The sequence below is a fragment of the Pelobates fuscus genome, chromosome 9, assembly GCF_036172605.1.
Source record: "Pelobates fuscus isolate aPelFus1 chromosome 9, aPelFus1.pri, whole genome shotgun sequence".
NCBI lineage: Eukaryota > Metazoa > Chordata > Amphibia > Anura > Pelobatidae > Pelobates > Pelobates fuscus.
In genome coordinates, this window is record NC_086325.1 from 160482211 (window position 1) to 160496256 (window position 14046).

General features: G+C 38.5%; 1 protein-coding gene across 4 annotated transcripts in view; it reads right to left on the reverse strand.

Annotated features, from left to right (window-relative positions):
* Positions 1-8155: 8155 nt before the first annotated feature.
* The window catches only part of KCNT1 (potassium sodium-activated channel subfamily T member 1), a 257835-nt gene continuing 251944 nt past the window's right edge, over positions 8156-14046 (reverse strand). For all 4 annotated transcript variants that reach the window (XM_063432887.1, XM_063432889.1, XM_063432890.1 and 1 more), the window contains 2 exons: positions 10030-10114; positions 8156-8557 (listed from right to left, as the gene is read on the reverse strand). In XM_063432887.1, coding sequence (XP_063288957.1) covers positions 8434-8557; positions 10030-10114 — 209 coding nt within the window. In that variant the 3' untranslated portion in view covers positions 8156-8433. The remainder of the gene's footprint in view (positions 8558-10029; positions 10115-14046) is intronic.

Here is a 14046-nt window from a genome sequence, read left to right on the forward strand (position 1 = left end):
TATTAGTATCCTTGTATAAAGTATGTTTGCTTTTAGAGCCATGAGAGGTATTGATAAAACATTCCGGCTACAGATCTTTTTAAACAAATCAATTTAATTTAGTCAGATTTTATTTATTTAACCAAGAATTTGACCAGAAATTTAGAATTTTGAATTTTTAGCCATCACTATTAGACCGTGTAGTTTAATTGAGACTAATGTGACCTCTCAATTTAATTTAATTTAATTATTTTATTCTAACTTTATCTTACTTTATTTTGTCTTTTTGATTGATATAATTTCAAGTTTAATTTTAATTTTACCTGCCGGTTTACTATTTTATTACTTTATTACCTTTGTCCCTTTCCCCTCTCCAGTTCTCTCCTTAGACTATTTGCCACTTCTGATCATTTACATTATTCCTATATTGTCAATTAAATGACTATTGTATTAAAATCCATGATATTAGGACTTTACTCAAAATCTGAAGTGTAGATTTACAATTTTCCACTAGGGGGCACCCGAAAGAACAGGCTGACGTTGTAGTCATACTGTCAGGGTGAAGGGGGTTATGCGCATGCGCAGTGATATGCCAATGCATGCGCGACCTCTTTTTTGATCGGGCTGAATGCCGATACTGGGGACCTCCTACTACTGAACCGCATTGGCGTTTGAAATCATGTTCCAGCCCACTAATTGAAAGCGGTGTGGCGGTAAGTCTACATAAGGAGGAAGGGAGGGAAGGGGGGTAAGTTGGATCATCCCTTTGTATTTGTGCCCTTGAGAAAGGCGAATATTATCGCCGAAACGCGCGTTGGGCTATGGGTGTGTGTTTTTTCACTATTTTGCAGACTGTTTCCAGGTAGCTGGTTACCATTTAATACGCTTTATTTTGGCAGGGATTCTATCTTTTTTTGCCAGCTGAATTCCTGCTCTCTACTTTATACAGTCTGCATGGAGCAATAAGAACCCTTATTTTTCCTACCCCTTTTTTTTTCCCCACTAAACTTACTCCTCTCTGTCCTTTCGATTTATTCACGGTTTGTGATCCTTATAGGGCTAGCCTAATCCGAGTAGGTGTATTAGGGTACAGGATTTCGATTTATACCATAGGATCTGGCTTTATCAGGGGATCTTTGGGTTCTTATATGTTATTGATTCCATTCATTTGGATTAATTTAGATATATTTCAGCTTTTCTCCTACACATAAGTTGATACTTTTTGCCACTTTTGTTGCTATTTTTTTTAGCCACTCTGCTATTTTGAGTGATTTATTTGCATAGTATCAGCTTTATTACAATTTAGTTAAGTCTAACTAAGCTGGAGTCTATATCTCTTTCTGTATTTCTTCCACATTGACTGTTTGAACAGTCTAATGTATTCGAGGCATTTGGTGCTGATTTTAACTAATTATCAATAAAACTTTATTATTTTTTCTGTGTTGTTTGCACCTTGTCTGTGATACATTTTTCTTACAAGGTTTATATATAGTGCTCTATTGGGGTACTGGTCTTGATGGGATTTACTTTCTGTTTAGGAAAGTTTCTCCCTCATCTCCTTGAATTTTTTATTTTATAGCAAACATTATGTCTGGAAAATTAATTTTAAATATAAAATATTGAATGTGTGTATCCCATTTCTGACACCATGTTTTTTCATAGACTCATTCTGTTTTCCGGTATACCTTTCATTAAAGATCTGGACAAAAAAAATAAAATAAAAAAAAAATAAATATATATATATATATATATATATATATATATATATAAAATACGTCGGGCTCCTTTTCTGCCCTTTATATCATTGAGACTGGTATCACTCAGTTAAGCATGGTGCCTCCCCAGCGACTTCTGATTTTTTAATGATCTGCTTGCTTGGAATTGATGACAGAAGTGCTACATGGTTAGCTAGGCTGCTTGAATAAGGGTCTGCTGCAGAGCTGGCCTCGATCTCGATATTAACGGAGGAAGTTTTCTGCAGTACAGTTGTGCCTTATGTGTATGCTCTACAGCGCACTTGGCTTGCATCTAGTACCAATGTAAGATGTGCTGCAGTACATTTGTGCATGATAATGCTATGCAGCGTTGCTGGCCTAGATTTAAAAGTAGAAAAACTACCACAACAAGAGGACATAGTCTTAAATTAGAGGGGCAAAGGTTTAAAAATAATATCAGGAAGTATTACTTTACTGAGAGGGTAGTGGATGCATGGAATAGCTTTCCAGCTGAAGTGGTAGAGGTTAACACAGTAAAGGAGTTTAAGCATGCGTGGGATAGGCATAAGGCTATCCTAACTATAAGATAAGGCCAGGGACTAATGATAGTATTTAGACATTTGAGCAGACTAGATGGGCCGAATGGTTCTTATCTGCCGTCACATTCTATGTTTCTAGATATCAGCAGCATGCCTGCTGTGTATGCTTTGCAGTTTTGACCCTGTGCCACTCATAAAGATCTATTAAAACTATACCTTCATAAACCCTGTGCTTTTATCAATAGATTGACAAATTGTCATATTTCACCAGAAACACTGGCGGTTTGATTGTTCTTCCCAGCCAGTTGAATCAGCAAAAGTCTGACCAGAAATTGTTCATTTTTCCAGGTAAAGAGATGGTTGGCAAACCGTCTTGGACCCCTGGTCAGGAAAGAATCCTTAACGAGCGTGTCTGAATGTTTTTAATTGTGGAGGTAAATGTGTTGCGGTACAGTTCTGCTTGATGTACACGTTCTGGAAAAGATCAAAACTATATCAATTAACAAAAATAAGCGAGACAAAGAAAATGTGTTCTTTTTAGCTGCATGCAGCATGTTTATTACATTATATTTTTTACACAGGTCTGTGAATAATCTTCACATTTCTTAATAAAACTGTACAAAACCTTTTTTTTGTTTTTGTTTTTTGTCAACCCTCCCTCCCCCCAGCTCAAGGCCAAACTCATAAAATTGATCCCATCTCAAAAAGACTCTGCGCAAGTAAAAAAAATACATGCGTTTTTCTTTTTTTCCATTTTGTAACTTATTTTTAATAATTATTTTTTTCTTCACCAAAGAACAATCCTCCATCTTTGTTCAAAGGCAATACATTTGTAGAATATATTTTACATTGTATAGTCGCAAAGGATTATCAAAGCAGACAAGGAATCTAGAACCATGTTAAAATATCTCCAATAAATCATCTATTATCTTACAAATGGATGAAGATTGGACAGAATGGAATGTGAGGTCATGCAGTTACGGATTGTGGGATCGTCCTTGGAATATGTCCTTGAGTATTGATGCATGATGCAACGTACTTAACATAAAATGGATCACAAATCTGAATGTGTAAGTTCTATATGCAAGAAGAGGCTATAGATTTCCTGATTATTTGTATTAACACCTTCACAAATTAAAATCTGTGAATGTATACCTGTGATTCTCAGTGCATATACAATCCAAAATACCTATCACACACCCTCTGATTAAAATCTGTAGTAAACAAAGTGGCAATTATACGATTCAAACGTGTTGACGTAAAATTTTTAAATGTTTGGATAGGAAGATCTGGGCAGCGTGAAATGCGTTGTACTCTGCTACTAAAAGAGTTAAACAATCTTTTAATTTAACTTTGTTTTAATAACAGAATTTTATATGTAAAATGTTGTTTTTATATTTTCCACTTCATTTCTGATAGAAACAAATAAAATAATTTTTAGTGTAAATGTGAGAACTTTTCCAATGGTTGTATTTTATCGTTTAGTGTAATCTGAAGACAACTATGGTTTTTAAACGATTGCTCTAAGGATATATTTCATTTTAGAGGCTGTTTCACCCTCTCTCATCAGTTGCGTTTGCTATTGTACAAAGCCTTTCAACATTTTCTCATTGCATTTTCTATATTTATCTACTTAATATACAAGTGCACACACACACACACACACACACACACACACACATATATATAAAAACAATACGCTTTTCAATTTTATGTAAATTTATCCTGCAAACAATCTAGTTAGACATCAAAGTATTCAAATCTGTGCTTATTCGTTATTAATGGAACGATCAGTGTGCATTATACAAGGTTACAAATATATAGATATTTTCTGAATATTGTATTAATACAGCTATACGTGGTACAAAAGATAGCTAACATTTGGCATTCAGATTACAAACATGATGCAGAGTTAAATCATAACCTATATTCAATTTACCATGCTGGACATAATATTTGATATCAGATTTATCGATATTTTTTAGTTATACTTCTCTAGGGCTGTGCTGTCACTTCCTTGCTCTGTTAGACTCTCACCTAGTCTCAGTTCCTTCAAAAGATCTTTGAAATCTCACGTATTTAGGAAAGCATATCAATTTAACTGTGAATAGTTCATCTTGCTCCTCTCTTGCACGTGTGGTATCCAAAAAAACTAACCTTTCATTGTAAACAATTCTAGACTTTTTTCCCCATACATGAAATGCATCCTACCCTTACCTCTTGTTCTACTTTACCCCCATTCCCTAACGGTCATCAAAACAAAACACTAAGCCCTCAGTGAATACTATCCTAGCAAACGTCTTCTCTACCCTAACCTTTTGTGTCACATTACCCCCTCCCTCTAGCATGTAAGCTCATTGAGCAGGGCCCTCAACCCCTCTGTTCCTGTGTCACTATACCCCACTCCCTCTAACATGTAAACTCACTGAGCAGGGCCCTCAATCCCTCTGTTCCTGTGTCACTATACCCCACTCCCTCTAACATGTAAACTCACTGAGCAGGGCCCTCAATCCCTCTGTTACTGTGTCACTATACCCCACTCCCTCTAACATGTAAACTCACTGAGCAGGGCCCTCAATCCCTCTGTTCCTGTGTCACTATACCCCACTCCCTCTAACATGTAAACTCACTGAGCAGGGCCCTCAATCCCTCTGTTACTGTGTCACTATACCCCACTCCCTCTAGCAGGTAAACTCACTGAGCAGGCCCTCAATCCCTCTGTTACTGTGTCACTATACCCCACTCCCTCTAGCATGTAAGCTCACTGAGCAGGGCCCCAATCCCTCTGTTACTGTCACTATACCCCTCTCCCTCTAGCATGTAAGCTCACTGAGCAGGCCCTCAATCCCTCTGTTACTGTGTCACTATACCCCACTCCCTCTAGCATGTAAACTCATTGAGCAGGCCCTCAATCCCTCTGTTCCTGTGTCACTATACCCCACTCCCTCTAACATGTAAACTCACTGAGCGGGGCCCTCAATCCCTCTGTTCCTCTGTGTCCAACTCGTCTGGTTACAAATACTTGTCTGTTAGTCCACCCATTGTACAGTGCTACAGAACTTGTTGGCGATTTATAAATAATAATAATACACTACGATTTGATTTTTATTGAATACATTTTTTTTTTTTTCTAAATGTAGTTTATCCATGTAAATGGTTGGTGTTAATTTGCCCAAAAGAACTTGCAAAAATTCTTCAACAAGCAAACCGTTCCCTCTAAGCATGCTCATCTAACTTCACTTCAGTCACATACTGAATTGTAAAACTGAGGCAAAAACCAGCAGAGTTTAGCAAGTAACCCATATCTTAATGTGCGTCATCATCCAAGGCTCCTTAACACAGTAGGCTAAATGTGGCCACTGCTGGCCCCTGATAATAGCCCAGCTTTCCAGTTTATCAGATCAGATCAGTAAAGCATGTTAAATTAAGGCTGGTTTAAACCGATGCAATGATAAATCACGGGCATGGAGATGAAATATAGAGAGGTAGCATAAGCAGCACCGAGGGTCAATTATTGCATGAAATGTAACGAAAAGTAACATAGAATATTCATCCTGAAACTAATTCACAGCAAGATTTTCTGCATATTAAATAAGCGTGCTGTGCGGTACGCTATTATACGTTCTTTAAAGGGTTATTTTTGTGCACATAGTAAGCAGTAAAAAGTAATCAGAAGATACATTACAGTTAACAAGATGTTATTTCCATTAAATGCTTATTCACATTAAAGATATGTAACGTTTTGAATTGCACCCCCCCCCCCCCCTCCAGCTTTGGTCCAAATAATTTGTGTCAATAAATATACATTTAGGTATGGACTATGTCTTGAAGTACTCTTTTTTTCTAGCCGCTATACAATAGTTATTATTAAGGAATTATTGATTTGTCAATTGATTTGCGGCAATTCGGATCTCGCACAGGCGCTTTACCATGTCTGATGAATAATTAGAGTGGGGTAAAGGTCCACTTAGAGAATTGCAGGAATTTTAAGATAGTATGTGTGTCCGTGGATTTGGGGTTTATCAAGGTTGCCCAGGCTTGAACTAAATTTCCCATAATTCTCTGCCCACTGTTGGCAGTCTGCGAAATGACCATAGAGAAGATCGTTCAACAACAATTGGAGGGCCACGTTTAGGGGTGCAGTATGGGGGGGGGGGAGGATAGTAACAAAAAGGGCCAAGGAAAATGACTCCTTGCTTTACCCTCTGGCATTCTGTAAGTTAACACTGATGTAAGCAGCAAAAAGGTGACAATCATCGTGTTCTAGAAAATGCAGAATTTTTTGTAAACTCACTCAAATTATTGTAATATTAACCCCTTAATTACCAAGCAATTATCGTTTGTTTTTTTTAAAAAACATTATCATAACGTTTATTTGAACTATGGGGATGCATAGCTAGCATATAAACATACCATAAAACAGCAGATTTGTAGATAGATTGCTGTTCACATAAACTTGAAAAATAAATTTAAGCAAATTTACAAATTCTCACATACAGTCGGTGTGACAAAAACAGACACATACAAACAGTGAAATAGCCTGCTTATAGGTATTTCGTAAGGATTCTAAAAAGTTATATCATATATTTCTAAAATAAAAAGGTATTCAAAAAGGTTTTCTAGCATCCCCTGTAATGCTAAGCAGCATAAAATGCATGTACGATGTACTATTCACTCCTCCCCGTTCCCTGACTGAAGGCATGATATGATCTTTGTAAAGGGAGGGGGACTATCATTTTTTGGATGAGCTCCTGGTAGAAATGAGTTCCCCTACAAGCCGGTAATCATTCTTGGAGTATAAATGAAGGTATGTGAAGCTTTAGGGACTACATTTCATTTTTTAAGTAGAACGTATGTATAAACGGGATTGGTGGTAAAGAGATTAAACATGATGTGGGCGGGTCTAACGTGCAAAATAGCAGAAATGGGTGAGACTCAATCACAGCCACTTGTATCCTACGGTGCTCCTAGTATTACAAAGGGATAAAATGTGGGTTATTAATGTAACTTTGTTTATTTCATTTTTATTTTTTTAAAGTGTGATTTTAAAAATGCAGTTTGATATTATGCAGTAAAATGTTTGAAGACTGATATTGTCTTGTAACCCTGGAACACTTTTTTGTATCTTGATATGCTGCTGTGAGTTTACAAATGGCCCCTTTCCTAAGTCCCAATGAACTGGTAGATATTGGATTCTATACAACCTTCATACGAGTGACGACATTCAACCAAAAGGTGAAATATCTTCTAACTAGCATGGAGCTAGAGAAAATAACCTTTTGTAAAACAAACAAAAAAAACAACTTTTGTTCATTGCCATTGAGCACAAGTTATACATACACAAGTATACAAACAATATTAAAGACAAAAACCTTGACGAGACCATGCATGTAGTGCGGTCTATTGCATTGATATGGTTGTAGAATTCCTGTGACCTTGAGATATGACAGAATGAATCATGGCATAAGGACTGTGTTATAGGGGGTTAAGGCAATACATCTTTTATTAACCATTTAGCTGCCAGGGGTGCTTGTAATGCCTTAGAAAGGCTTCTATTATCAACCTCCTGGGTAAGGATTCTGCAGTAGCCAAAACGTGGCTTTGAACTATGGCACGCAAACAGTTAGATGTGGCAATTAAGTAGGAATGGGGCGCTGTGCAGGCCGCTTTCATGCAGGGAGTTTTAATGCACTTGCATTGTTAATCGATATGTTCTATAATGAACTACTGGATATGTGCCCGTAAGGTTTATGCACATGCTGTTGAAAACTTGTAGATATAAAAAGTCTTTTTTGTTTTTTAAAACCTGGTTTGTGGACAAGTTTGCAGTCTTAATACACTTAACACCTGGGCGGTCAAAAACTTGGATTTTTTCAATGGCCAGGCTGACTTTGAGGCTGTACAATGGCCAGGCTGTACAATACAGCATTGCCCTATAACGGCCAGCAGCGGAAATGTCACCTCTAAGTCCAGGAAGTTGCCCTGTATTCACGAACGGCAGTGAAGTGTTTCGGAGAAATGGAAGGACCATCTATGTCTGTTTGTTCGCTAGCGAGCATTGTTCTCCAGTAGCATCTTGGAAAATGAGCATCATGATTGGTAGAGATTGATTTCTCCCGGGCTTCCAATAAAATGTAGAGCTCTGTCGGTTTTCAGCACGCGGTGCGAATAGGCACAGTTTCCGCTAGTAGGGCTCCGTCTCATAGTTGTGTCTCGTCCCGTGTTTCAGGATTTCCCACCTGTTCTGTTTTGTAGCTGTTGCTGCTTTTTTGGCTGTTTGAGTCGTTGGCAACATGGGCTAGTGGGTCAGATCTGATCAAATAACTGGAAAGGATACATTTAAAAAATCAGATTTTAACAGAATACGCACATCTTTGTCATCCCAACTGTGCTAAAATAAAGGATGAAATCTACAGAATAAAAATAATGTCTATTAGGGATGTGCATGGGCAAAAAATTTGGTTAGGAAATTTGGATAAGTAAACATATTTGTCTGCTTCGGCAATTCGGAACTTCGTAAGCATCCGAATGTCTGAATTGCATGAAACAAATTGCACATGTATAGTAAGTGGTTGTGGTGGCAGTCTGGGCACTGGGAGCCCTACGGATGTGTAAGTGGTTGTGGTGGCAGTCCGGGCACTGGGAGCTCTATAGTAGTGTAAGTGGTGGCAGTCTGGGCACTGGGAGCCCCACGGATGTGTAAGTGGTTGTGGTGGCAGTGCGGGCACTGGGAGCTCTATAGGAGTGTAAGTGGTGGCAGTCCAGGCACTAGTAGCCCTATAGAAGTGTAAGTGATTTGGGTGGCAGTCCTGGCACTGGGACCCCTATAGCTGTGTAAGTGGTTGTGGTGGCAGTCCGGGCACTGGGCGCCCTATAGATGTGCAAGTGGTTTGGGAGGCAGTCTGCTTGACTGACATCATCTATATAGGTGTAAGTGGTTGTGGTGGCCGTCCTGGCACTTGGAGCCCTATAACTGTGTAAGTTGTTGTGGTGGAAGTTCTGACACTGGGAGACCCCTGCCCACAATGGGCAGGGGGCTCCCAGTGCTAGGACTGCCACCACAACCACTTACACATCTAATATTCCCTCCCTCTCTCTTGTTTTGCCACTTTTCAGAAATCCGAACCACTTAGGCAATTTGTACCAATATCATTCGGTTCGGAACTTCGGACATTTGTAAGCATCCGAATTTCACGAAATTAATCCGAATATACCTTTGGAACGAAACAAATTGCACATGTCTAATGTCTATATATAATATAAGATATATAGATAGTGCCTCTGTTGTAGGATTTTGATGACATTCTATCTTCCATCTGGACAAGCAAATGTCACTAGACCACTGCAACCAATTTTCACATTCACCTCCTGTGTAATTATGCCTACACTTCCTTAAGATCGGGGTGAACAACAGAAATGCTGGTGAAGCATCATGGGAGTGATTATCTACGGCCCTCTCTACTACAGATTGTAGGTCCTTTGTTCAGGCCTCCAGTAACCTTTTGTTGCTCTACACAAAAAGCCATGTCCTCATTAATTTGCTGCTATATTGTCTCTGCCCATTGTATAGTACTTTTATAAATTTGTTTACAAACCATTGACTTTCAAAGTAATAAATGAAGAAAAAGAAAACACAGGGATTCATTATTCGTCTTTTTCAAACAAAACCCTAAGGGAGTTTGAGTGGTCGATGTGCCTCAGTTTTTAACTAATGGTTTTAGTTAATCAATAAGTCTAATACATCTTTCCCACTTTTCTAGATAATACGGTTTGTCCATTTCTCTCGGAATACTCACACAATATCGTTCAGCTCCAAGCGCGTGTCTGGTGGTGGGTTAATAAGGACGTACGAAAGGGTGTTTTGATGGTCATTCATTTCATCTGTAGGTTAGAGCGAGAGACAGACAATAAACATGTTGCTTTATATTAGATTTTAGTTGATATAGTGCCAACGCATTCTGCAGCGCTTTATAACGGGGAAATGGTGAATGGATGTAAAGGTGACAAAACAAGTAACATACAAACAAGATATGACAATAACCCTGCTCAAAAGAGCTTACGATCTAAAAGATATATCTGCAGTCAAGTGACAGTGATGATTAGTGCAGATAATATCGGACATTCAGATCAGACACAATGGAGCCAAGAAAAAAAAAATTACATTTTTTTTTTACATTGTTACATAATAGACAAAAAAAAAAAGCAACAACAAACATTCAAGTTCATCCTTTTACGTGTCTCTGTGGTGGTTGTTGATGGAAAAGAAGGTGAAACCCCGTGTGAAGTGAATTTGAGTTGTGTGTCGAAATGTGGGGAATGGATCCTTCATGATTTCAAAAGTATGACATGATCATAAAAACCACAGTAATATCTCCTAATAATCAGAGCTGTCATTGAAGGTAGCAATGTTGAATAGTAAAGAAAAATATAAAATCTAATTCAGTGGACTTAATTTAAAATTCTTGCCCCCTTAAATATAGTTAAATCTTACTTTTATTGCAGTCTGCTGCTGCTGGCTCTGCCCCTGATCTGCCTGCTTGACTGACATCATCAATAGTGTTGATCTGAGCCAATTACAATGCTTTCTCGTATTAAGCATTGGATTGGCTGAGTTTGTCAAGGAGGCAGATCAGGGACAGAACCATCACAAGTCAAACACAGTCCTGGCCAATCAGCATCTCCTCATAGACAGGAATTGAATCAATGAGGAAAGTTCAGTGTCTGCATGCAGAGGGAGGAGATACTGAATGTTTGGATGCATTTTAGGCAGCCATGACCCTTGAGGGATCTGTAACAGCCATCTGATGAGTGGCCAGTGAAGTTATCACTAGGCTGTAATGTAAACACTGCATTTTCTCTTAAAAGACAGTGTTTACAGCAAAAAGCCTGAAGGTAATGATTCTACTCACCAGAACAAATTCAATAAGCTGTAGTTGTTCTGGTGATTATAGTGTCTTTTTAAGTTCTGTTGCTAGTGATGTGTTAGTTCTGTTGGGTGATTGAAATGATAATCTCCAACTCATGTGTCACATTGAAAGAATAATTGCGTGACTTGGGGAGTCTGAAAAAGATAAAAACTAATCTTATAAAATGACACAAAAAAAATCAGTCGATTGTCAAATGAGACATTCAGAAAATCGCACTTGAAGAATGACCTGTTGTGCGTTCCGTTCAGTTTCTCCATTGATGTCGACATTATGCTGTGAACCGCACAGCTTTTTGTCTGATAATACAAACCGCATTCCAAACACAATAACCAGCACAGTTTCTCAGACTGGGTACGTACATTGCAATGGTGGGATGCCGAATTTAGGATTCTGGGAGGAAACCTTTCTATATATTTTTTTATTTTATTTACTTCTACTACTTTGTTTATAAAAATGTAAATAAACATATGTTAAAAAAAATGTAGTTGATAGATGTAGCAGCTATGTCGTCACTTGTGCATTTTAAATCTCAATCTAGTGTTACTGACACTCTGTAGAGCCTCTGTAGAAAGGACATTGCAATGTGCAGGTTAGCCTATTGGTAGCTATGTCCGTTACATTTTCTATTATTAAAAAGACCATCTCAAACCCATTAAGCATTTTAGCTTGCTGAAGTGCTTTGTGGGTGAGGAGTGTACCATTTATAAAAGTGCTGATTTCTGTGAGAAACTGGCACTTCTATAATTAATGAAATCATCAGACAGCCTGGAGGGTTGTTTTTTGCTTCTGTTAGCTCCCCTGATCTCACGGAAATGGCGTGCGTACATACCAGAGGATGCCTGCATACCTCTTTCTCAGACCTCAGAATGCTGTGATTGTGCACGCACAACATACACGCACACGCTCAGAGAGATGGCTTCAAAGGCTTCCATTCTGAATATCCTTTTCTACTTCTAATTATTTTACATTTGTTTTTTTTTTACAAACATATGTAAAATGAAGACCTGGTCATCTGTAGTTTAAACTGTCCCAATAAATAAGTAAGGTGTGCTGAAATTCATTGTGTACACTTTAATGACCAGGCTAAAATGATGGAAGGCAATGCCATTGATCCTAAAGGGGTTAAGTCAGGCTCATTAATAGATTTATCACACATTTTTGGCTGTGGCCAAGAGAAGAGGCACACTTCTGAGGCAGCACAGCTCCAAGAGTCTTGTGTCACAAAACAGGGCAACTGCTTCAAAGTGGCAGACTTAAGCACTACCAAAATGGTCTACTATTTAAAGTAGTGGTCTGTGAATCAATGCCAATCCAGAGATCATCACATTTTCCTCCTGGTAAGCACGAACGTCAGGGATTGAGAGGCCAAGAGCAAAATTACAATTGCAAGAAGAGCCTACTGACTTACTGCAACTTATACAGCTGTATAGGATCCTTCAGCCATATACATACACCTCGGGTCAGACAGTGTTTGAAAACTGAGTTAGTCTCTATGGTCTTCCCTGCACAGAAGCAAGAAAGACCATAGAGACTAACGTTTGGTTTACAAGCACAGTCTGACCCGAGGTGTATGTATATGGCTGAAGGATCCTGTCCTATACTAAAGGTAGAGAGGAGTTTCTCATTTTTATACATATACTTAATTTAAATTAAAATTATTTATTTTCAAAGATTGATGAAAGAATTGCTTTATTAAAAGATAATTTGGTGACAGTTGTCATTTAAAGGGGAAGACCTTTTTCCAGCCTTCGAGTGGTGCAGTGTTAGGATAGTCCAGGGGTAGGCAACCTTCGGCTCTACAGATGTTGTGGACTACATCTCCCTTGATGCTTTGCCAGCAATATGGCTGTAAAAGCATTATGGGAGATGTAGTCCAAAACATCTGTAGAGCCGAAGGTTGCCTACCCCTGGGATAGTCAAACCATGGGAGTAGCATTTGTTAAATCTATATCTATGGTTTGCTGATGAGTTCTGCTGCATCTCATAAATATGTGAAGCTACTGATCTGTCGACAGAGTTAATTTAACAAAGTAACAAGTTCCTGCTATTAGAAAAGTTCTCATCAGTCCAAGCAGAGATGCCCAATATTGTAACTTCTTCTTAGCTTAAACTTGAGGTCTTGGGAAGCAGCCCCTTTAGAACACATCAATAAATTAGACATACTCCTTGTATGGCGGAGATCTGAATTAGAGGGAAGGAACTGGTTAGACTCTCAAAGAGATTCATCCTTGTGCATTTCTGTGTCTCGGTTCCTGAGCAGCATTAGTTATTGCAGACAGAAAAGGGTGATGAAGAATGATTGTGAGTTTTGATTGAGATGAAAAGTGCGGTTAAAAGCTTCAGGCCAATTACTGCAAGTTTCCAAACCTCTTGAGTGAGGTCAGTAGTAAATAGCGTACCGGCTGTTTCAACAGACAGGAGCTTTCTATATCTTGCAATAAGGGCTCTGATCAATAGTGATTAATTACCATCACAAAATGCATGGCTGTTAGTATGGTATGATCTGCAAACATTCGGGTTAAGGACCATTGGGCATTGCAGCCAGTCCTGCTCCGTGGGAAAGCTTTTATGTTGATTTCATGCAGTGAATCAAAGTCATTTCAAACCCACCAAGTATATTGCCATTAATATCACCTACCGCAGCAGGTAAACCACAGAATATGGCAGTGAAGAATTTCATTAAAGCTGCCATCGCCTCTGCATTTTCGCCAAACAGAAATTTAAAGAGACCATAAAGCTTCACTTTTAAATCCACTCATATCAAACGGCACTTTCCAGAAGTCCATATATGTATGTAAAAGATATGGAACTCCTCTATTTTAAATTTTTATTACATTAACAAGTATGCATTTTACCGTAGGCATGTGGCTGCCATGTCTGGTCAGA